The sequence below is a fragment of the Hipposideros armiger genome, unplaced genomic scaffold, assembly GCF_001890085.2.
Source record: "Hipposideros armiger isolate ML-2016 unplaced genomic scaffold, ASM189008v1 scaffold_179, whole genome shotgun sequence".
Taxonomy (NCBI): Eukaryota; Metazoa; Chordata; class Mammalia; order Chiroptera; family Hipposideridae; genus Hipposideros; species Hipposideros armiger.
In genome coordinates, this window is record NW_017731529.1 from 812,958 (window position 1) to 837,765 (window position 24,808).

A 24,808-nucleotide genomic window follows, 5' to 3' on the forward strand; every position below is an offset into this window, starting at 1 on the left:
GAGCACAGGTTCAGTAGGAATGAAAGAGAAAGCTAAAAAGGTTGGAGATGTTGATCAGAGAGAAGTTTGAGAATTCAGGATCATGGAGGCCAAGCAGATAGAAAATATAAGCTGACTATTTGTTTGGTGTGGAAAAGAGGTAAAAAAAGAACTGAGCCATGCACATGGTAAGACCTATCCATTTGGTGATCCTATTATAGCACAGTGGTGAAAACAAAGCTTAAGAGATGTGGATATCAGGAGGACGCATTAAAGGTTGAATCAGTATGAAACTGTTACTATTTTAGACTCTTACAATTCCACTAAACCTTGGCATGATATCTCCTCCAGAATGACATGTCTGCTTAAGCTATAGTGTTCTGTTTCTGTGATCCACTCTAGCTTTTGTTGAAAATAGAGTGGTTGCTTGATATTCACAGATATAAAATGCATAGTTTTGACTATTCACAAGTGACCCTAAGGGTTCATGACATGGATAGTTATTCATTTTTTCCAAGGCATGAATTTAAATCTCTGTCCTAAAACTGGCTTGTAGAAACTAGTCACTGAACGAGTGACTCAGAGTGAAGCCAACATTGTACATTTCAGTTTGCCTTTAATTAAGATATGATTGTATTCGTCATCAGAATATGTCAGCCTGGTAGGTTTCACAGAAGAGGAAATTATTTGCCAAATTGCGGTATTAAATGGGTTAAAAATTTGAGTTTAAAAAATTGAGTTTATAAAATATTTAGCACTGCACCTAGCTTGTAATACTAAATAAATAATTAAGATAAATGGTAGTTATTTGTGTCAGTTAAGGAATTCAACAAGTTTTAAAGCCAAATTTTTTTGTGTTTGCCCAGGGTTAGTACTTATATTAAATAGTACTTATTTTAAAAATTTTTGTCTTGATTTGGATCTACATGAATTAATAAACTGAAATTAGAATGTTAAATTTGCAAGCAAATTAGAGGGAGGACAATGGGTCATTTACCACTTATCTTTTTCTGTTTGATACATTTGAAAGGGGGTATATTTTATAATACATCATGTTATAATGCTGCTATGAAAAATACTTTAAAAATACCCTTTAAGTATGTTTTCATACCACAAATGCACATACACAGAAACAAATTAGAGAGTTAATGTACCTGAAAACCAGATTTAGTTGTTTTTGCTAAACAACTTTCTCAGTATATTATGTACTAATGTGATATGATTGTCTTTGCTTTATAGTGAAGAGCTCAGAAAAGAAGCAAGGCAATTAAAGCGGGAACTCTTAGCAGCAAAACAGAAGAAAGTAGAAAATTCAGCAAAAGAAGCAGAAAAAACAAGTGAAGGTAAGGACGTTTACCAGGCTTATATTTTTACATGGTGCTTCTCCTCTTTCCTCCTCTTCACCTCCTCCTTCTATCCTGAGTTGAATTTTGCTTTAAAAAAAAAAAATACTTTCTTTGGACAGTGAGCCAATAAAATAAATTTCCACATAGGACTTTTGTCTGAGAAGTAAATTCAATCAAACATGATCATAATTTCTACTCCTAAATTAAAAAAAAAAAAAACTTAACATCAGGCAAATCTTAAATGTTGCCATAGCACATATCTAGATGTGCACAGAATGGAACATTTATTTTTTATATTGCATACCCTTTAAAACTTCTAAAAAAAAGTACTTAGGCCCTATGTTTGAGACTTGTATAAATATTGGTGCATTGGTTTGAATAGTACTAAATACAAACTCACTTTTTTGTTGTTTTTTTTATTTGACTCTTATGTTTAGATACAGAAAACCTAAAATATTGATAAAACCGATTAAAAGCTGCTCAAAATTATACCCTGCTTTTTATATAGGTTAAATATGTTCATTATTTTCCTATAAGTTTTATAAAGCTAGAAGCTTCAAAAAAGCTATTTCACTGAAGATCTTTAGTTTAAAACTGTTTTAGCTATAAAGCATATAATATTCAATTTCCAAATAGCAGATTAGAACCCTCAAATCTATTTTCTTTTTATAATCATAAATTACATGGGGATCATTGCTTATAATGAAAATGAATTATATGAAAATAATTCCTTTCTACTAGAAAGACCTTTTACTTAATTTCTTACCATTTTTAGTTAATAATTATTAGTACCCCATGGCTTAAGAACTATGCTGGACTACTACGGATGTGAAGTTGGCAATGGATGGATATTTCTTACGTTGGTAGTTCATGATGTAGTAAGAGTGAGAGAATTGCAAATAGATAATTACTGTAGCAGTGCTGTATGGTTAAGGCCTAGATTAGACATAAACAGCGCTTGTGTTTATCTGCTTTTGAAATATTAAATACAATTAGGTGAAGCAAGATTTGAGCCTTAAAGAATGATTTCTTAACACGAAAGAAAAGATTCTTATGGAGCTTATTTCAGTCTATTTATGTGAAAATTGGCCATGTTAAAATCTTTTTTTTCCCAGCGGCAGCTACCATGAAGTGGTCTCCCAAACAAGACATGAGACCATCTGGCCCCCTAAAAAATATTTACACCATTATTGATTATATTCCCCAAACTGTCTTTTCTATCCCTGAGGCAATATTGTAGTTACCAATTTATGTTGTCTCATCCCCTCCCCTTCTCCCTCATTCTCACCCCCTCCCAACTAGCAATCAAACTATAATTTAATACATATATAGTCGTGGGATGTGGAGTAGAGAGTGGGAATTGAGTCAATGGAATTGCAATAGATAAGTATAATATCGGGGGTGGAGGGGCAGTGGATGAGGGGGGGTTGTCACTTTGTGAAGGGTGAAAAGGATAACTATTGCATGGTTTTGTACACCTGAAACTAATAATAATAATAAAAAATAAATAAAAATTTAAAAAACTTGTTTTTTGCCATAATTAGAAAGAGAATTATATTAGTAATTACTTTTCTGAATTTAATTTTCTTTTTATCATCTAGAAATACCTGGATGTTCTCTAAGTCTGAATAACTTTGAGAAAGATAAAATTAGCTTCCAAAAAAATTGGGTCATACGGTTGCTATTATTTTTCTTCTAAACTCAGAATGAGCCATTTTATGTATTTATTTTTTATTGATTTATTTTGAAATAATTTTAGCTTTATGGAGAAGTTACAAAAATAATACAGTTCCCTTGTACTTTTAACGTTAAGGCCTTGTATAACCATAGTACGATGATCAAAACCAAGCAATTAATGTTGATACCATACTATTAATGAGCTGCAGACCTTATTAAAATTTCACCAGTTTTCCCACTGGTTGTCCTTTCTCTGTCCTGTGATTCCACCCAGAATTCCGTATTGCATTTAGTCGTCATATCTCCTTATTCTCCTCTGATCTGTGACAGTTCCTCAGTCTTGTCTTTTCATAACCTGACACTTTGAAGAGTCCTGGTTAGATTATTTTATAGAACATCTCACTTTGAGTTTGTCTGATATCCTCTTGTGATTAGATTGAGGTTATGCGTTTCTTGGCAAGATTGCCACATAAGTGTTATGTCCTTCCCAGTGTATTATATCAGAGGTAACAAGATGTCTACTGTCTTTTTGCTGGTGGTTAAAGTGGTGTCTGCTGATTTTCTACACTATAAAATTACTCTTTTTCCTTTTGAGATTATATTCTTTGGGGAAGATACTTTGAGAATATACAAGTATTCTGTTTCTTTTCAAGCTTCTCCCCACTAAATTTAGCATCCATGGATGGATCAGGCCTGTATTCAGCAGTTATTTACTGTGGTGTTCTCACGGTGCTTCTCTGTTTCCCTGAGTCCTGTTACTTTTATTGCTTGGAATTTTTCTGTAAGAAAGAGCTCTCTCTTCTGTTATTTATGTACTTACTTATGTCAATATGTATTTATTTTATTCTATGTGTTATAACCCCAAATTGTCATTATTTATTTTGCTGTTCAAATAATACCAGCGTTGGCCCATAGGAGTCTTTTCAGGTTGGCTTCTGTATCCTTTCATCTTGCCCCCATCCTCTGAATACTTCCTTATTTCCTGCCACAAGATGCTCTAGATTGATCTTATGTTTTTGCCTTCTTCACGCCTCGAATCAACTGCTTCTCCAAGGAATGCTGATTCCTCTTATTTGAGTTTGTATTTAGAAACCAAGATGTGGACACTTAAGTTGTCCACTTTATTCTGATTCTAATATTTTTAAGAGTGTTATTAGGAGCAATATCATATTATCATTCTTTTAGAATGGTTAACAAAATTTGGTTTTAGCTCTTAACTATGATATGTGACGGGTTACCTTTTTACTGGGATTGTATTTCTCCTAAACTTACATTTATCTTTTAAAATTAGCAAGTATACCTTATAAGATAATAGAAAATTATTTAGTGTGAAAGATTTGTGAATTTCAGTAAACACTACATTTTATTTGATATTCACATGTTCCTGTGCAGTTTTCAAGTCTAGAAGTGCTTCTTTCCCCATGATTAAAAACAATATAATGAGCCATCTCACTGCATAGCATTATGGAAACAAAGTAGCATTTTAGGGATCCTTGAATGTATGTCAGAACTTAGCTTATCTTCTCAGCCACCAGATCTTCCAAGGTTAGAGCTATGTCAACTCTGGGAACAAATCCAAAGGTTCTCATATGCATTTGCATAGTAAGATTATCACATGAAAAGAATTTGGACAGTGTTATTTGACCATGGCTCTATAACTGCATGCATCGGTTGAGACGAATACCGTGAACCTCTTCAGGAAAGATTTCTTGATTGGGCCATATGGCTACATATCAGGCTTTTCTAAAGCATTTTATTTTAGTCCAAGGCTAAATTATCTGAGTATTATGGCAACTGTGAATGATTTGGCCTTTTGAACACGATATGCTGTATCTAGCAATTTAATTTGCAGTAAACTTAGAAATAGAATCAATATTAAAACAAGCCTTGTGAATATTTTGGTGTGTAGTAAATTGTTGTGTAATGTAGACCTATCTTCCATATGAATTTTCATCAGGAAGCATATACCACATGTGCTAATAAAAAGAAACTAGAAATACATAATTTTGTTATTTTTAATAGTACTTTGATAGTAATACTTGCTGTTTGTTATATGTAACACTAATAATCATAAGAATGCTTTAGAATATTGTGTTTTCTCAAAAAATAAACAGTAAAGTATAAGACTCTTAATTCCAATTACTGACAGTGAAATTATTTAAGCCTCTGTTACTCAGTTTTCTTATCATAAAATGCCTTGTACACCCCGCAAGTTTCTTTAAGAAGTAAATTAGATAATGAGAAAACCTTAAATAAATTTACATTGCTACATAAAAATAATAATTTTAAATTTGTAAGAGAAAAATATAGCTATCACGGTTCCATTGTTTCCTATCCAAATCCTACAAATTGAAAATAAGAATTTTAAGGCTGTGTTCATTGCAGTTAAAGCCTATAATCAATATGGCTACATATAAATACGACATAAATTAAAATCTCAAAATAAACATTTATGCATTGTCACAATTGCCTTCTATAATCCTATTTTCTTAAACTGTGTATGTGTGTGGTCTTGTATACATTCTCAAGTAAAGCTACAGTAGTATTATTTCCTGGTTTTATGAATGTATCTGGCAAGTCTAATACTTGCTGACCATTGACACTTCATTTTAGAATTTAATGTATTATCCTCGAATTAAAAACACTTGCAAAGAAACCCATAAGAACCAGAAAACTTTGCTTTCTAATGCCCATGCATCAGTATACCTAGTTTGTCCTTGTGTGAATGAAGGCTTCCCATTTATCCAGGTGTCTAATAGGCATGATACTTTCTGCAAAGCTTCAGTTCTCTTAAAGCACCTTTGATCGGGAGTAATATCCCTTTGGTTTTACAATTTTACCCAATTTCCTGGGCTAGATACTTATGTCAGATTTGTATAGATGATTAGGAATTTATATTCTAAGAATAGTTCTGCTTCTAAATCTATTCTGTCACCTTAGGCAAGTTACTTTAACATCAGGACCCATCTATTTCTCTATCATAAATGTAAAGATAAATAAGATCTGCTATTCCTGTTTTTAATGTCTTACTATATTTTTATTAATTCCTTTGGTTCCATTATGACAAAATAAAATAAATAAAAATCATTTGAAAGAAAGACTGTTGCTTTATGTTAATAAATACTTTGGGCTCCATACAATTGAACAACCCTAAATACATCACCATTTGATACGACCTGCTTGTGGTTCCGGTGCCATGGGTATAAGCACATTTCCAAGCTCATCCAACTATACACATCCAAACATGTGCAGCTCATTTGTACACCAACATGCCTCAACAACCTGCCCCCAGAAGAGAATATTAACCTATCACCCAAAAACCTCTTAACATCTCTGCCAAGTAGAAAGCACACACTTATAGTTGAGTCTGCATACGTATTAATCTTTTTAACACCAACGTAGGAAAAAGCTGCTCTTTTTTTATTGAGGTAACATTGATTTATAACATTATATAAGTTTCAGGTATACAATGTTATAATCTGATACCTGTATACGCTATTGCGTGCTCATCACTAAAAGTCTAGATCCCATCCATCACCATACGTTTGCCCTTCTTGACTCATTTTGCCCTCCCCTGCCCCATAACCACCAATGTTTTGTCCATATGTTTTTGTTTTTGTTTATTTCTTTTTTGTTTTGTTTTATATTCCACATGTGTGCTAAATCATATGATTTTTGTCCTTTTCCATCTGAATTATTTCACTTAACATAATACCCACAAGGCATATCCATGGTGTCACAAATGGGAATATTTCATCTTTTTTTAAAGCTGAGTAGTATTTCATAGTATATATTTATGAAATCTTCTTTATCCATTCATTCATCCATGGACACTTAGTTTTCTTCCATATCTTCTTGGCTATTGTAAATAATGCTGCAATGAACTTAGGGGTGCATATATCTTTTCAAATTAGCATTTTCATATTCTTCAGATAAATACCTAGAAATGGAATAGCTGGATCATATGGTAATTCTATTCTTAATTTTTTGAGGAACCTCCATACTGTTTCTTATGGTGACTGCATCAATTTACGATCCCAACAGCAGTGAACGAGGATCTGTTTTCTCTACATCTTCTCCAACACTTGTTATTTGTTGTCTTTTTTATAATAGCCATTCTAACAATTGTGAGATGATATCTCATTGTGCTTTTGATCTGCAGTTCCCTAATAATTCATGATGTTGAACATCTTTTCATGTGCTTGTTGGCCATCTGTATGTTCTCTGGAAAACGTCTATTCAGAATCTCTGCCCATTCTTTAATCAGATTATTTGTTTTTTGTTGTTATTGAGTTATATGAGTTCTTTATATATTTTGGACATTAACCCCTTATCAGAAATATCATTTCAAATATCTTCTTCATTCAGTTGGTTGGCTTTTTGTTATGTTGATAGTTTCCTTTGCTGTGCAGAAGCATTTTAGTTTGATGTAGTCCCATTTGTTTATTTTTGTTTTGTTTATATTGTCAGTGGCATCAAATCCAAAAACATTGCTAAGATGGATGTCTAGGAGCTTAGTTTTGTTCTATGTATTTCATGGTTTCAGGTCTTACATTCAAGTCTTTAATCCATTTTGAGTTAATTTTTGTGTATGGTATAAGGTAGTGGTCTATTTTCATTCTTTTGCATGTGACTGTGCAGTTTTCCCAGCACCATTTGTTGAAGACACTTTCCTTTCTTCACTGTATATTCTTGGCTCCTTTGTTGTGAATTAGTTGTCTACTTATATGTATGTATGGGTTTATTTCTGGTCTGTCAATGTGTTCCATTGGTCTGTATGTCTGTTTTTCTGCCAATATCATACTATTTTAATTACTATAGCTTTGTAATATAGTTTAAAATCAGGGAAGGTAATGCCTCTGGCTTTGTTCTTTTTCTCAAAATTGCTTTGGTTATTTGGAGTCTTTTGTGGTTTCATACTAGTTTTATAATTTTTTTGTTCTATTTCTTTGAAAAATGACATTGGGATTTTAATAGGGATTGCATTGACTGTGTAGATTGATTTGGATAATATGGACATTTTAATAATTTTAATTCTTCCAATCCATGAACATTGAATATCTTTCCATTTCTTTGTGTCCTCTTCAATTTCTTTCAGCAATGTCTTATAGTTCAATATACAGGTGTTTCAGCATCTTGATTAAATTTATTCCTAGGTACTTTATTATTTATGTTGTGATTGTAAATGGAATTGTCATTTCTGATAGTTCATTGTTAGCATATACAAATGCAAAAGGTTTTTGTATATTGATTTTGCACCCTGCAACTTTATTACATTTGTTTGTTATTTCTATTAGTTTTTTGGTGAAGTCTTTATAGTCTTCTATATACAAAATCATGTCATTCACAAATAGTGAGTTTTACTTTTTCCTTTCCAATTTGGATACCATTTATTTCTTTTTCTTGCCTAATTTTTCTGGCTAGGATTTCCAAAGCTATGTTGAATAGAAGTGGTAGGCATCTTTGTCTTGGTCTTGATCTTAAAGGAAAAGCTTTCAGTTTTTCCACTGTTGAGTGTGATGTTAGCTGTCAGTTTGTCATATGTGGCCTTATTATGTTGAGGAACTTTCTTCCTATGTTCGTTTCATTGAGAGCTTTTATCATAAATGGATGTTGAATCTTGTCAAATGCTTTTTCTGTATCTATTGAGGTGATCATATGATTTTTAACCTTCATTTAAAAAAAATTTTTTTTTAAGATTTTTATTGGGGAATTGGGGGAATGGGAACAGACAAGTTGCTGTCCTTTTGTTCTTCTGTCTAGTTGTGGAGGATGTTGCTTCACTGGCCCAAGCTGGCACCATCATTGTGCTCTTCCCGGAAGAGGCAGATCAGTCGCTGGCTTCTGGACGGCTGCTCACAGTGGCTGCTGGCCACTCATGCTGGCTGCTGGCTACACACAGTAGCCCATGGCAACCCGCTGCAGCAGGGGCTGCAGCCCCTACGCCGTTGCCGGTGACTCAGGGCAGCCCAGCCCCAGGTCGAGCTGTTGTTCAGCATCTTAGCTGTAGAGGACAGTGTCACTGGCCCTCATATGTGGGATCCAAACCAGGGCCCTCTGGCGTCCCAAACCAGCTCTTAACCAACGCGCCACTCTGCCGGCCCTTAACCTTCATTTTTTTAAATGTGATGTATTCTATTGATTGATTTGCAGCTATTGAATGATCTTTGTATTTCAGGAATAAATCCCACTTGATCATGGTGTATGATTCTTCTAATGTATTGTATTCAGTTAATATTTTGTTGAGGATTTTTGCATCTATGGTCATCAGAGATATTGGCCTATACTTGTGTGTGGTGTGTGTGTGTGTGTGTGTGTGTGTGTGTGTGTGTGTGTGTGTGTGTGTGTGTGGTTCATTCTTGTCTGGTTTTGGTATCAAGGTAATGTTCACTTCATAAAATGAGTTCGAAAGTTTTCCCTCCTTTTCAGTTTTTTGGAATATTTTGAGAATAGGTATTAAATCTTCTTTGAATATTTCATACAATTCACTAGTGAAGCCATCTGGTCCTGGACTTTTGTCTTTTGGGAGGTTTTCGATTGCACTTATCTATCTAGTGATAGATATATTCAGATTTTCTATTTCTTCATGATTCAGTCTAGGAAGGTTGTATAATTCTAAGGTTTTATCTATTTCATCTAGATTTTCCCATTTGGTAGCATCTAGCCTTTCATGGTATTCTCTTATGATCATTTGTATTGCTGTGGTATGTGCTATACCTTCTTCATTTCTGATTTTATTTATTTGACTTTTTTTTTCTTTTTTCTTAGTGAATCTAGTAACTGTTTGTCCACTTTGTTTATGTTTTCAAAGAACCAGATCTTCCTTTCATTCGTTTTTTCTATTGTCTTTTTAATCTCTGTTTCATTTAGTTCTGCTCTGATTTTTATTATTCTCTTCCTTCTACTGACTTTGGGCTTTATTTGTTCTTTTCCTAGTTCCTTAAGGTATAAGGTTAGAGTGTTTATTTCAGACTTTTCTTACTTCTTAAGGTAGGCCTGTATTGCTATAAACTTCCCTCTTTGTAATGCTTTTGCTGGATCCCAAAGATTTTGGTTTGTCAGGTTTTAATTTCATTTGTCTCCATGTATTTTTAAATTTCTTCTTTGTTTCTTTGTTGATCTAATAGTTGTTCAGTACCGTGTTATTTAATCTCCACATATATGTGATCTTTTTCAGCTTTCTTATAGTTGATATCTAGTTTTATACTATTGTGGTTGGAAAAGATGTTTGATATAATTTCAGTCTTTCTAATTTATTGAGACTTGTTTCATGTCCCAACATTGGTCTGTCCTTGAGAATGTTCCATGTGCATTTGAGAAGAATATACATTCTGTTGCTTTTGGATGGAATACTATGTATATATCTATTAATTCCATGTCATCTAATGTGTTATTTAAGGTCACTGTTTCCTTGTTGACTTTTTGTTTGGATGATCTATTCATTGGGGTGTTAAAGTCTCCTACTGTTATTGATTTGCTTTCAAGTTCTCTCTTTTGGTCTGTTAATAATTGCTTTATATATATTGGTGCTCCTAAAATGGGTGCATATGTATTAATGAATGTTATGTTTTCTCAGTGTATTGTCCCCTTTGTCATTATAATGCAGTGTGTCTTGGAGATGGTCTTTATGCTTTGAAATAACTAAATGTTCTCTTAGGTTCTTGTACGTGCATGTCCAGCCCCTTCCCCAGTTTTCTTGAAGTTCTCATCTACTGTTTCTTTAAATAGGCTGTCTGTTCCCTTTGCCCTCTCTTCTCCTCCTGGAATACCCATTATCCTTATGTTTCCCTTTCTAATGGAGGCAGATAGTTCTCGTAGAGTTCTTCTATTTTAAAAAAATTTTTACTTCTCTTTCCTCTTTCACCTGAGTCATTTCTAGATTTCTATCTTCATATTTTCACTAATTCTCTCTTCCATGTGGTCTGCTCTGTTTCCAGTGCTTTCAAATGCTTTCTTCAGCTCATTTGTTGAGTTCTTCAGCTCCCAAATTTCAGTTTGGTTCTTTTTTAGGGTTTCATTCTCTTTGGTAAAGTACTCTGGCTGTTCATTAATTTTATTCCTGAACTCATTGAATTGCCTTTCTGAGTTTTATTGTATTTTGTTGAGTTTCTTCCTGACAACTGTTTTGAATTCTTTATTATTTAGATCACAATCTTCTGTGATTGTGAGTTTGGTTTCTGGAGAATTGTCACTTTCTTTTTGTGATGCCCTGTTATTGTGATTTTTCATAGTGCTTGATGGGTTATTACTCTGCCGGTGCATTTGAAGTAGGAACGCTTTTCTTATTTAGGTGCAGTTTTGTTCGAACTTTAGCAGTTCAGCGAGTTGGTAATTAGATGTCTTTTTTCCCTCCACCCGCCATAGGTGGTACTTGCTATAGCACAAGCTTTTGGTTTCTCTTACCTGAGCTGACTCAGTTATATTTGAGAGCCAGCACTTTCCACCTTCTACCACCTCTGCCAGTAGTGTCATAGGTGCCATCCTCAGTGCTATTAGTGCCTTCGGGGTCGCTGGTACCTTGCTGCTGGCAGTGTCACCATAGACATGGGTTTTGCCATGGTCTCAGGTGTTGCCACCAGGGCTACAGGGATGGTGTGTGCCCCTGCTGCATCTGGGGTTGTCTGGATCTTGGGCAACTTTGCTGTGATGGGTGCTACAGCAGACGACAGAGGGTTGGGAGAACCCAGGTTATATGTATCATGGCAGGTTATATGCATCACAGCTGCTGCTGCCCCATTCCCTATGGCTGCTGGCGCTGCTGTTGCCAGGACGCAGTAGTATCATGTACTTTTTCTGCTTCTGCTACTGGGCTCTCTGGTGTTGTAGCACCTCTGCAGCTAGGGGAAGGAGCTAGGGTCATGGGCGCTGCTGCTGCTGTCCTTTTCCTTTTCTAGGATAGTAGTGGGGGTGGTGGGCAGAGTTGCGAGCCTTGTCTCTGCTGCTGCTATAGTGCATGCTAGAGCTGCAGGCTCAACCACCACTGCCGAGGAACCAAGGCAGTGTCCTTCCCATTCCCCTAGTTCCTCCTCCCCTATGCATTTTAATCCATCCAGCTTAAGATATACAGATGTATGGATCTCTCAGACATTCTAGTGTGTTGAGCAGAAGAATCTTTGATGAGTTATAGATGTCCCACTAGTTGTGGATCGTAGGGGAGAGACAAAGAGAGTGTCTCACTCAGCCACAATGCTGATATCACTCCCACGTTTACTTCTATGTAGTAAAAATGCATGAGTATATGTATATGGGACCATTTTCTCTTCAATCTTCCCATTAAACTCAAGATCTGATATTCCTTATATCACAAGGATATTGTCAGTTAGTGGATATAATTATACCTCAATATAAGAAAAAAAAGAATTACCTAAATATAACCTCATAATGTTTGCCATCTATTACTTTTAAAGGCTTCAGATAATGTATAAAAGGAGGTTTCAGTGAATGAAAGAAATAGGCTGTCAAGGAATAAAGCCATTGTGATAGTTGTATAATTAGATTTTTTTATAGAAACATGAAATTTGACTCTAAAATTCAAAAGAGTTACATTTCTTAGTTGAATACAGACTTTGCAGTAGGCTCTAACACCTCAACTTAAACAATAAATGTGGTATTTTACTTTTGATATCAACAATGTCAAAGAGATATACTGTAGGACAATCCTGATTACAGCCTAAGAGTCTTTTTAGTCCCACTGTAAATCTTCCAGGTCTGTGTATAGGATTTTTGTGGGGGGTAATAAATTTTGAATAAGATTGATAGTTAATTGGAGATAGAGTTGGTTTCTTGTGTTGGTTCTGTCAAGTTCTTTAATAAACCATATAATCCTTTTTATTAAATTATATGCCTGTCTTTTACAGGTCTTTGTTTCATCATCTCAAAACTAGCACTAAACTGAACATAGTCACATAAAGATACAGGTTTGGACATATTCTCTAATCAGCTTTAGGGAGATAAGGTGTCAGATACTCTTTTCAAAGTTCTAAGCGCACAATACCTGCTCTATGGTTAGTGCCAGAAGTTAGAGGAGGAAAGGCAATCTGAGCTTGTAAATCAAGAAAAAATTCTAAAGCCTCTTCATGAAACACATCCCTGAGGTGCTTAGTACTTCTCAAATTGCACTAGACAATTTCAGGTTTCTTCTAACTATCTTTTTAATGCTGGATTAAGTCAAACTAGGGCCCCTCAGGCTTGATAGGTTGTGAAAGTGTAGAGTTTTTGACTACTTTTCATCTATCTAACATATAATGTTAAACTAGTTTAATCTTGGTTTTTATAAGAAACAGAAACCCTTTTGGAATGTTAGCTCTGTGTTGTGCCTGATACCACATACGATAGAATTAATTTCTCTCTTTGAGCAAAGTAAGCAAAAACCCTTTTTTCCAAAACAGTTCCATTTCTTCAGGTATTCTTCAATCATCATTTTTTTCTTGGAGGCCAGAAGTATCAGACCTATTTCTCCCATAGTCTACTTTTAAGCTAACTTTTACTGTAAACTTTTGGTGTTATTTACATGGAAAAGTGAAAGTGTGTATTCTCTTGACTCATAGAAAGCCTCTTAGGCCAAGCCATTGTAACACTTTGGGCATGGTGCTAACAAATTCATTATCTGGTTCTAAGTTTAAAACAGATAAGAGAATAATAAAAGTGAGGGAGAATACCCTTTAAAAGGGAAAATTCATAAAATTTATGAATATAACATATATATAAAGTATATCTCAAGAATTAAAAAATAAATAAACAAGCAAAAAAAAAAAGCAAGGGCAGGAGCTGGCCTGTGGCTCTTTAGCCTAATATTTTATTGGGATAAAAAATTTAAAATAAAAACAAGAAAGAGAAAGGCCCAGCTAAAGACGTCTGTTCTGGCAGCAGCAAGAGGTGGGTGACTGCCTGACGTCAAGTAAGGAAACACAAGAATAAAGGAGTGGAATATCAGAGATACATTTTCTGTAGATGATACTTTATTATATTCTGAGGGAACATGTCAGATGCTCATTATAATGACCCTGATTCATTAAGAAAAGTTTAGACTATATTATTATTGTTTAATAAGTCAGAATGGGCAATGACTCTATCCTAATTGGTAAAAAAAATATATATTTTTTAATCATTTTAATCAATTAAAGATAAGATTCTCTTCTCTGAAATATTCAAGTGTGTGGAACACCTCATTCCCTGGAAGTCCTGGAAAAATGAAGCTTCCCTCTGTAGTCAGGACATCAGACTCACAAGTAAAATTTTATTGAATACATGTTACTACCTTCATATGCCAGAAAGCCTGCTATATTTTTAACAATATGTCTTTCAATGATAAATTTTTTAAATAGTAAAGACTTTTAAAGGTATACAGCAAGTGTAAATATGTACATACAGTGAACCATTAGACGAAGAATTTAATCTTTTAGGAAGTTGAATAAGGCATGACCATCTTAATTTGAGAGTCCATGAAGCACTTTGTTCTTTTTTGGACAGTCCATCTCAAACATTCTCACTAGCCATCAAGAGCAAACCTTGTTGGACTTGATTTTAGAACGATACATTATGGGCATATTTAATTTTATGTGCAATGAAAAATAAAATCTTAATGAATTCATATATTTTATATGTCTTGAATTCTGTACCATCTTGTAGACTTCCTAATAGTAACTTAGGACTCATCTATTTTTCCTTTTAAAAACCAGTGTGTTAGGGGTATCCCTTTGCAGCCCGTCACTGTCTTTATATAGTTTGTAAATAAGCATTTTTTTCTACCTGCTGATTGATGTAATTCCAGTGTAGGAAATTTGACAAGAGCCTTTAGCTATGTTTGTCATAACTGCAATTTGTCTTTCTGTGATTAATATCAGTGCTCTTCCTAACCCAATAAAAATAGGTTTACTAATTGATACAGGTAAGGATTAATCTTTGGTCGTAACTGTCTGTTTATCAAAAAAGCTGTATTATTCCAATTATAAAAATAACATATGTCCTTTGTAAAAATATCAGAAATGTAGAAAAGCATATAGATGAAAAGATAGATCACCCCATATCTTTCTGCCAAAGAACCATAGTTTACTTTGTGATATTTATTTTTTTGGACTTTTTAATCTTCATGCCAGAAATACACATGCACATTATTTTCTGTAATATTTTATTGTCATCTTGTTTGGAATATGATTTTTAAAAAACTTTTCAAGTGACATTGACAACTCTTAAATGGACTACTTGCTTTTAGGGATATTTCTTCCTCTTAATTCTTTCATATCAGACAGAGTAAGGTATCGAAGACAATAGATTTGTAAAAACTGTGTAAATGTAGTTCAGAGATGAAAAATTCCCACCGTTTTCAGCTCTAGGGTTTAGAACATGTTGAGAGCACTGACACCCAGGGACTTCATCTCCATTGCTGATGGGAATTATTTATACCTCTTATAGATTAAAACAAAACAACAACAAAACTGACTGACATTGCCTGGTAGCATGTCACCTTTTCATTTCTTAAGTGGCCACTGATAAATCTGCAAGGAAACATTATAGATTACATTAGACATTTGGAGCCTGAATTGAAGTAATTACAAATGTGTCTACTTTAAAAAGTAAAAGAGGTGAGGGCTGTGTGTGTGAGTGCTATGTTGGTTTTTATTTTCTTTTGGTATTTTCGATTGTCTCAAGGCAGAGGGACTAATATTGTCATTAAAAGTTTCATTATAACCAGCATTCCCACTTGGGAATAGAGTTGTTAACTATTACAGGCTACCATCAAGACTTTATTTTGAGTATGATGTTTTTCTTTTTTTTTTAAGATTTTTATTAAAATATAGTTAACATACAGTATTATATTAGTTTCAGATATACACAATAGTTATTCAGCATTTATAGACCTACAGAAGTGATCACCATAAAGTTCAGCCACCATCTGACACCGTACCTCAATATCACAGTATTATTGACTATACGCCCTGTGCTGTACATTACATCCCCAGGACTTACTGGTTTTATACCTGGAAACCTGGACCTTCTATTCCCCTTCATCTTTTCCCCCTTTTTAAAATTTTTCAATTACAGTTGACATTCAATATTATTTTGTATTAATTTCAGATATACAGCATAGCAGTTAGACATTTATATAAGACATTTATATAATTTAAGAAGTGATCCCCTTGATTAGTCTAGTATCCATCTGACACTATACATTGTTATTACCATATTATTGACTATTTTTGCTATGCTTTACATCCCATGACTACTATGTAACAACCAATTTGTACTTCTTAATCCCTTCCCCTTTTTCACCTACCCCCAACCCCCTCTCCCATCTGGCAAACTATCAAAATGTTCTCTGTATCTCTGCTTCTGTTTTGTTTGTCTGTTTATTTTGTTATTTAGATTCCACATATAAGAGAAATCACATTTCATCTGTCTTTCTCTGTCTGACACTCCACTCAGCACAATACCCTCCAGGTCCATCCATGCCACTGCAGATGGCAAAAACCCATTCCCTTCCATGGCTGAAGAATCTTCCATTGTACATATGTACCACTTACTCTTTGTCCACTCGCCCATCAGCAGACACTCAGGCTGCCTCCACATCTTGGCCATTGTAAACAATACTGCAGTGAACATATGGATACACATGTCCCCTGGAAGTAGCATTTTGGTTTTCTTCAGATAAATACCCAGAAGTGGGATTATTGGATCCTTCTTTGTCTCTTGTTATAGCCTTTGTTTTAAAACCTATTTTGTCTGGTATAAGTATTTTTGCCCCAGCTTTAGTTTGTTTTCCATTTTCATGAAATTTCTTTTCCCATTCCCTTCAGTCTGTGTGTGTCTTTGAATCTGAAGTTAGTCTCTTGTAAGCAACATATGTAAGGGTCTTGTTTTCTTATCCACTCATCCACCCTATGTCTTTTGATTGGAGCATTTAATCCATTTACATTGAAAGTAATTAGTAATAGATATTGTAGTTATTGCCACTTTATTATTTGTATTTTTCATCTTTTTTTTTTTTTTTTTTTTTAAAGAAGTCCCTCTAAGATTCCTCATAATTCTGGTTTGGTGGTGATGAACTCCTTTAGATTTTTCTTGTCTGGGATGCTCTCAATGTGTCCTTTGATTCTAAATGATAACTTTGCTGGGTAGAGTAATCTTGGTTATAGGTCCTAACTTTTCATCGCTTTGAATATTTCCTGCGAATCCCTTCTGGCCTGCAGAGTTTCTGTTGAGAAATCAGCTGTCAGTCTTATGGGAGCTCCCTTGTAGGTAACGAACTGCTTTTATCTTGCTGCTTTTAAGATGCTCTGTCTTTATCCTTTGGCATTTTAATTATAATGATTATGTGTCTTAGTGTGGGCCTTTTTGGGTTCATCTTGTTTGGGACTCTCTGAACTTCCTGGGCTTGTATGTCTATTTCCTTTACCAGGTTAGGAAAGTTTTTCATCATTATTTATTCAAATAGGTTTTTAATTCCTTGCTCTCTCTCTCCTCCTTCTAGTACCCCTATGATGCGAATGTTGGTACACTTGATGTTGTCCCAGATGCCCCTTAAACTATCCTCATTTTTTTGGATTCTTTTTGCTATTCTGTTTTGGGTTTATTCTGCTACCTTATCTTCTAAATCACTGATTCGAACCTCTGATTCATCTAATCTACTGTTGATTCCCTTTAACATATTCTTTATTTCAATTATTGTATCCTTTATTTCTGACTGGTTCTTTTTTATGTTTTCCATCACCATTTTTATGTTTCCTATCTCTTTGTTGAAGTTTTCCCTGAGATCATTGAGCATCCTTATAACCAGTGTTTTGAACTCTTTGTCTGATGCATTGCCTCTCTCCATTTTGTTTAGTTCTTTTTCTGGAGCTTTGTTCTGTTCTTTTATTTGGGACATGTTTCTTTGTCTCCCCATTTTGGCTGCCTCCCTGTGTTTGTTTCTATGTATTAAGCAGGGCTGCTATGTCTCCTGGTGTTAGGAGAGTGGCTTTATGTTGTAGATGTCTTGTGGGGCCAGTGGTATGGTCTTTCTGGTCACCTGAGCCGAGTACTCCAGGTGTGTCCCTTATGTGGGTTGTGTGTACCCTCCTGTTGTAGCTGAGCCTTGGTTGCTGTTTGCACATCAATGGGAGGGATTGATCTTTGGGCTGATAGGTTGTAAGGAATGGCCATGGTTACTGTGGAAGAGCTGCTGTGCAGGGGCTGCTCCTACAGAGCAGGACTCACTTTAGCAGGGCTCTGGTTCCTACCCAGTGTGCCCTTTGGATTTGTCATCCCTGGAGGTTGCCTGGTGATGCTCCAGCCTGGTCCAAAACTGGCCACCGGGCTTGCCAGCCCCAGGGCCTCCTGGGAGGGGCTCCATTGCAGGCCAGTTTCAGCCACAGCCTGTGCGCTCCACAGGGCCATCTGGCATGAGCCACAAAGCAATTGCAGATGGCCGCCACCCACACTGGGATTGGAGGTTCCTCAAAAAGCCAAGCCGTGATCTGAGGCCAGCTGTCATTAGTGAGAGCTTAGTGCTGCCCAGTCAGAGGTATGGGACACACTGAAGCCAGATACTGCTTATTTGACTTTTGTGAACCTTTGAGAGATTTTAGGAAAGTCCACAACATGAGCCAAGTCAAGTCATTTATTCAGAAAAGCCACTGGAAGCAGCTTGGGTGGGTCCAAAAGTTGGGTGAGGCAGGGTCTCAGAAAATCAGGGCAAAGAAATGGTGTCAGCCAGGTTGATAGAGACTTAGGTATGGCAGCCGCCTGTGTCTGCACGCAGGGGGAAGTGGGGAGGGTTCAACAATGAAATAATGGCTTTGAACAGGTCCTACAGCCCAATAGAAAGCTGCCCCTCCAGCCCTCACCCTAAAAGCCAGACAACTCCTTTCCTTGCCATATGTATCTGGTGCCTTTCAAGCTGCTGCCCCAACACTGGAGCTCAGAGTGAGTGAGTCTATCAACAAGTAAATCCATGTGTGGGTCCTTTAAGAGGACCATTTGGGACTGCAACCACCCTCCATCTCACTCAGCCACAATTTGTGCTGTCTTTTTCCACCAGAATTTATGTGGACTTTTCTTTCTGGCATTGAAACCCTGGGCTGGGAGCCTGGTATGGGACTGGGACGCGATATCCCTCCTGATTTGTAATGGTGACACAGAGCTGTGGCACCAGCTTGATCCTGTCTCTGCCCCTCCTACCAGTCTTCAGGTGGCTTTTTCTGTATGTCCTTAGTTGAACAGCTTTAGTTCAGCTGGACTTCAGGCAGTTCTCAATGATGGTTGTTCTTTAGTTTAGTTGTAATTTTGATATGGTTGTGAGAGGAAGTAAGCAGTCTTTACCTACTGCGCCTTCTTGACCAGATCTCATGATGTTTTTCTTTTATGTGACGTTTTCTGAGGCTTTGCCAAAAATGACATCAAACATTAATTCATTTGAGTGCTGAGTATCTTCAACATCTTATAGCACTTAATCAAATTTGAAAAAAATATTCTTTTCACACCTTTATAGTGTAAACCTGTGACTGTGTTGCATTAAAATTCATTTTGGACAATTTAATCTGTATGGTATTAGATTGATTATTTTTTTTTAAATTAATGCAATATGCTGACAGTTTTAAATGGTGTATTTTCAAAATTCTCCACGTAAACTCCGGGCAAATGGTATAGATGCAGCTTTATTAGTAGTAATTTTTCATGCAGAAACCAGATAATCTCTAAATTATATTAATAGCTACATTAAACAATTTGAAATGCCAGAAAGAACAAGGAGAATAATGAAGTGTTGAGAACTAAGATGATGGCAAACTATTAAAAATCATTAAGAATCTATTTTGAAGCACAAAAGTAGTTTATATTTATTTTTTTAAATGGCCACATTTGAATGTAAGCTTATTTAAAACATTATGCTGCAGTATGTTTCAAATGTGAACGTAGGCTAACTTTAAGAAATGTCTTCAGCATCAGAAACTCTGATCTTGAGTGTGCTCTGTCTACAATGCATGCTTCTGTGCCATCATCACAGAGTTTTCGTCCTGAAGGGAGGATCCAGCCCTACCCCTTCATTATATGCATAGGAAACTGCAGGCCAACCAATTAAGGGACTTATCCAGACTCACACAGAAAAGTAGTAGAACTAGAACTTTTAGTCTGACCCAACTTTGAGTAGGTACAGCCTGTAAAGTTGTAACTGGTATTTATTAAAATCCACTTTGGCTTTGGTGAGAATAATTGTTTGTAAAACCCCCTCAACAAACTTAGAGCCCTTTAAAGACCACATTATTATCATACTTGTTGTGCCTTTTCAAAGACTAAATATGTAATTTTGGAATGGATGAGAAAAACTTAAATGTTATAGAAATCAGTTTCTGGCAACATGGCAGACTAGAAGTTCAACCAGATCCTCCCACTGTAAACAACTGAAAATGTTGGCTTTCAAAATATGAAAACATCTTCTCATATGTTCCTATGAACTTGCAAAAAAAACAAGGATTACTCAAGCCAGGGCGTAACTAAAGGTATGAACTAAGAATGCAAGTGGAGCACTAGGTCTAGCTTTAACTCTAATGACATTTGCTAAGCTGGCTGAACTGGAGCATTGTTTTTTGAAGTCTCACCAAGAAGGAATGTAAAACCTAAGGTCTTCCAAGGCACGGACGTTCTAATAGAAGACTATCCTATTTAGCTGGGGGCCCAAAGGTCCTCATCCTTAATAGCAGGGAGAGTTAGAAATAACCAGAGTCACCTCACTGCCATCAGAGGACTAGAAGGAAAAGTGCCTGTCTTGAATCATGGCACAGAGTATTTTGGGCGAGAGCATTTTCTAGGAACAATAGCCACAGGGCAGCCTCCCCATCAGTTTGAAGTTCCAATTCACCCTGCCTGCATGGCCTCAAAATTCTCCAGCCAAGAATTTAGTTGGAAATGGTCCTGGATCCTTAGTGCCCCCAGAAATATAATACAGGCAAACATAAATTCTTTCAGGAAGAACCTATTTTCATTCCCTGTCCTCAAAGAAAGTTCAAAAGAAAATAAGTAGCCCTGAATGAAAACACACACACACACACACACACACACACACACACACTTCAGGCATCCTGACAAAAAGCTAATAGAAACAACAGACAACAGAATCAGACTCACAAATTCTTCAGATTTTCTTCAGACACTAAATGAAATATATACTTCAAGAAACAATAAATTTAAAAATATAAAGAACAAGCAGATTTTAAAACAAATTGAGGATATATAGAAATGAAAAAGCTAATAGTTGACATTAAAAACTCAATAGGTTTTATAGCAAATTACACAGTGCTAAAAAGAGCATTAGAAATCTTTAAGACATTGAGAACTAACAAGAAACAGAAAAATTTCAGGGCTAAGAATCAATGGGGAAGGGAGGTTCAGTGCTTGGGGCAACTCTTCCCTTATGAAAATTTGCTGAATTCATAGGGCATAGTGGTAGGACTGAAAGGTAATACAGTGATTTTGGCAGCCTCTTAAGGAGGAGGAAAAGGGAATGGAGTCCAGGCCCTGGAAAGGGTATGTTTGTGAATACCTCTCACTTTGGGTCTGGGTGCCTAAAACCTTTTCTTTGTCAGTAAAGGTTACTGGCAGTGGACAGCTGTATAGGTATATAGCTTCAAATCATATCAGTCTCTGAAATTAGATTAAAGTGATCCTGAATTGCTAGTAACTTCAGGCACTGGCAGAAACCAATGTAAATCATCAGTGGAGGAAAATACCATCATCCCATTTTTACAAACAATTCAGCAAATGCTGTATCTAGCATATAATAAAACATAGATATACAAAGAGACAAAATCTGTTGAGTAAAACTTAGCAGAAACAACAAATAGAAACAGTCCTAAAGGGATTTAGATATTGAAATGATCAGAAACAGTCTTTAAAATAAACTTACTTTGTTCTTGAAATTCAAAGACAAGACTGAATGAGTATCACTTTCAAAAAGTTAGAAAAGAGCCCGTCCTCTCTCCGAAATCTTTCCATGAGGCCATAATGGTGCGCATGAACGTCCTGGCCGATGCTCTCAAGAGCATCAACAATGCCAAGAAGAGAAGCAAATGCCAGGTTCTTATCAGGCCGTGCTCCAAGGTCATCGTCCAGTTTCTCACTGTAATAATGAAGCACGGTTACATTGGCGAATTTGAAATCATTGATGATCACAGAACGGGGAAAATTGTTGTGACTCTCGCGGGCAGGTTAAACAAATGTGGAGTCATCAACCCCAGATTTGATGCGCAACTCAGAGATCTAGAAAAGTGGCAGAACAACCGAACAACCTGCTCCTGTCCCGCCAGTTTGGTTTCATTGTACTGACAACCTCAGCGGGTATCATGGACCACGAACAAGTAAGACGAAAACACACAGGAGGGAAAATCCTGGGATTCTTTTTCAAGGGATGTAATTCATACACCAAATAAAATGCCTCAATGGAAAAAGAAAAGGTTAGAAAAGAGAACAGTAAATTAAATGCAAAGAGAGAAGAAAGAAGGAAATAATAAAAATAAAAGCAGACATTAGTGTACTAGAAAACATACATAATAGTATAGGGGTGCCAAGGACAAACACTAATTCTTTTAAAAGACTAATCACGTTGATAAACTCTTAATAAAATTGAATAAGAAGAGAGGTGTAAATAATCATCAACGATTTTAAACAGGACATAATTACAGATTCTTCCAACACTAAAATGCTTTTAAGATGATATTATAAAAAATACTTATGCTAGTAAGAAATATTGCACCTTACGAAGACTAATCTAGGAAGAAGAAAGATTCTAAATGTTACTCTTAGAAAAATCAAATCCATAATTAAAGACTTACACAAACAACACAAATCTTACAGAAGCTCTTCCAGAGAATAGAAAAAGAGAGAGCACTTTACTCTTCAGTTTATGAAGCAAGTGTAGCATTAATAAGAAAACCTAGTAAAGATGCTGCAAGAAAATAAAATTATAGACCAACCTCCTTAAATTCTAAACAAAATGCTACTAATCAAAGGAGGCAAGATTTTTAATGCATATACATCCTGACAAATTTGGATTTATTCCAGGAATGCAAGTTTGGATTAACATTCAAAACCAATATAATTTACCACATTAATACAATCAAGAGAAAAATCATTTTACTATTTTGATAGGAGAAAGAGATTTAATAAAATGCAATATGTGTTCATTATTTTAGTAAAACATTCTAGCACACTAGAAATAGAACTGTACTGTTATAAAGGGTATCTTAAAAAACATACAGCAGATATTATACAGAATAGTGATAATCTGACATAAGATAAGAATGTACACTATAATCTCTTTTATTCAACATTAATACATTCATAAAGATTTACTGGAGATCATAGCTGGTGTAATAAGGCAAGAATAAGAAATTAAAAGGTTTAAAAAAAAGAAATTGAAAGGTTTAGAAAAAAGGAACTGTTTTCTTTCTCGGGTACAATTACATGCATACAAGATCCAAAAGAATCTACAGGTAAATTTTTTAAATTAATAAGTGAATATATAGGATAATGATATAAATTCATTATGCAAAAATCAATTCTATTTTTTATATACAAGCAACAGAGATTTAGAAAATGAAATTTAAAAAGAGATCCCATTTACATTAGCATAAAGATGTCAAATACCTTGGAACAAATATTACATAGATTTTCAAGACACAGAAAACTTCAAGACCTTACAGAATGACATTAAAGATGATTTAAAGAAATGGAGAGATGTACCACAATTTTAGAATGGATAATTCAGAACTGTAAAGATGTCGATTTTCCCCCAAATGCAGTTTAAACACAGTTTTAATCAAAATCTGACAGATTCTGTAGAACCTGATAAGCTGATTCTAAAAATGTGTGGGAAATTCAAGTAGCAAAAACAGTCATAAAGGAACAAAGAAGGTGATAATTCTACGTCTATCAGATACTTTCTTATTATAAAGTTAAGTAATTACGATATTTGGGAGTAGTGCCATGACTGGCAGATGTATGAAATAAAATAGGGAGCCTAGAAAGGTAGGAAAGCAGTGGGAAAAGAGAGTCTTTCCACTGATGGTGCTGGAACTATTGGATTATTAATTTGAGGACAGGAAAATATTTGACCCCTAACTCACGCCATACATAAACATCAACTCCAGAAAGACTATAGATCTAAATATGAAAGACATAGCAATAAAACTTCTAGAAAACATTTTAGGAGAATGCCATTGGTATAGAGATTTAAGGATTAGGACACAAAAATAACTAATTGTAAAGGAAATGTATGCTAAGATTTACTATATTAAAATTAAAAACCTGTTCATCAAACGATACCTTGAAGTGAGTAAAAAAGGCACACCACAGAAAAGAAGATATTTACAGCATGACCAGAATATCTAAAGAACTATTATTAATTGATGAGAAAGACAAATAACCCAAAGAAAAATGGGCAAAAACCTTCAATAGCCACTTCACAAAAGAAAATCCTAAGAAAATTTGCTCATTAAACTGAGTCAGGAAACCATGGTTAGGAGGCTAACAGGAGAAGGCTTCTGAGAAGAGTCTGGGAATAATACATAGCTGGAAACAAAAAGGATGGAAGTATCAAATGGACAGGGATTTTTTTATTTTTTTTTAAGATTTTTATTGGGGAATTGGGGGGATGGGAACAGCGCTGGGAAATTGGGGAAGGGGAACAGACAAGTTGCTGTCGTTTTGGTCTTCAGTCTAGTTGTGGAGGACGTTGCTTCACTGGCCCAAGTTGGCACCATCCTTGTGTTCTTCCCGGGCAAGGCACATCAGTCGCCGGCTTCTGGACGGCCTCTCACAGTGGCTGCTGGCCACTCACG

At 35.4% G+C, this 24,808-nt stretch overlaps 1 protein-coding gene and 1 pseudogene across 1 annotated transcript in view; both read left to right on the plus strand.

The window, feature by feature from the left end:
* The window catches only part of CWC27 (CWC27 spliceosome associated cyclophilin), a 177,958-nt gene that overhangs the window by 89,550 nt on the left and 63,600 nt on the right, over positions 1-24,808 (plus strand). The window contains exon 12 of the mRNA XM_019652416.1: positions 1,219-1,322. Within this exon, the coding sequence (XP_019507961.1) occupies positions 1,219-1,322 (104 nt within the window). The remainder of the gene's footprint in view (positions 1-1,218; positions 1,323-24,808) is intronic.
* LOC109388046 (40S ribosomal protein S15a pseudogene) lies at positions 21,971-22,399 on the plus strand (annotated as a pseudogene).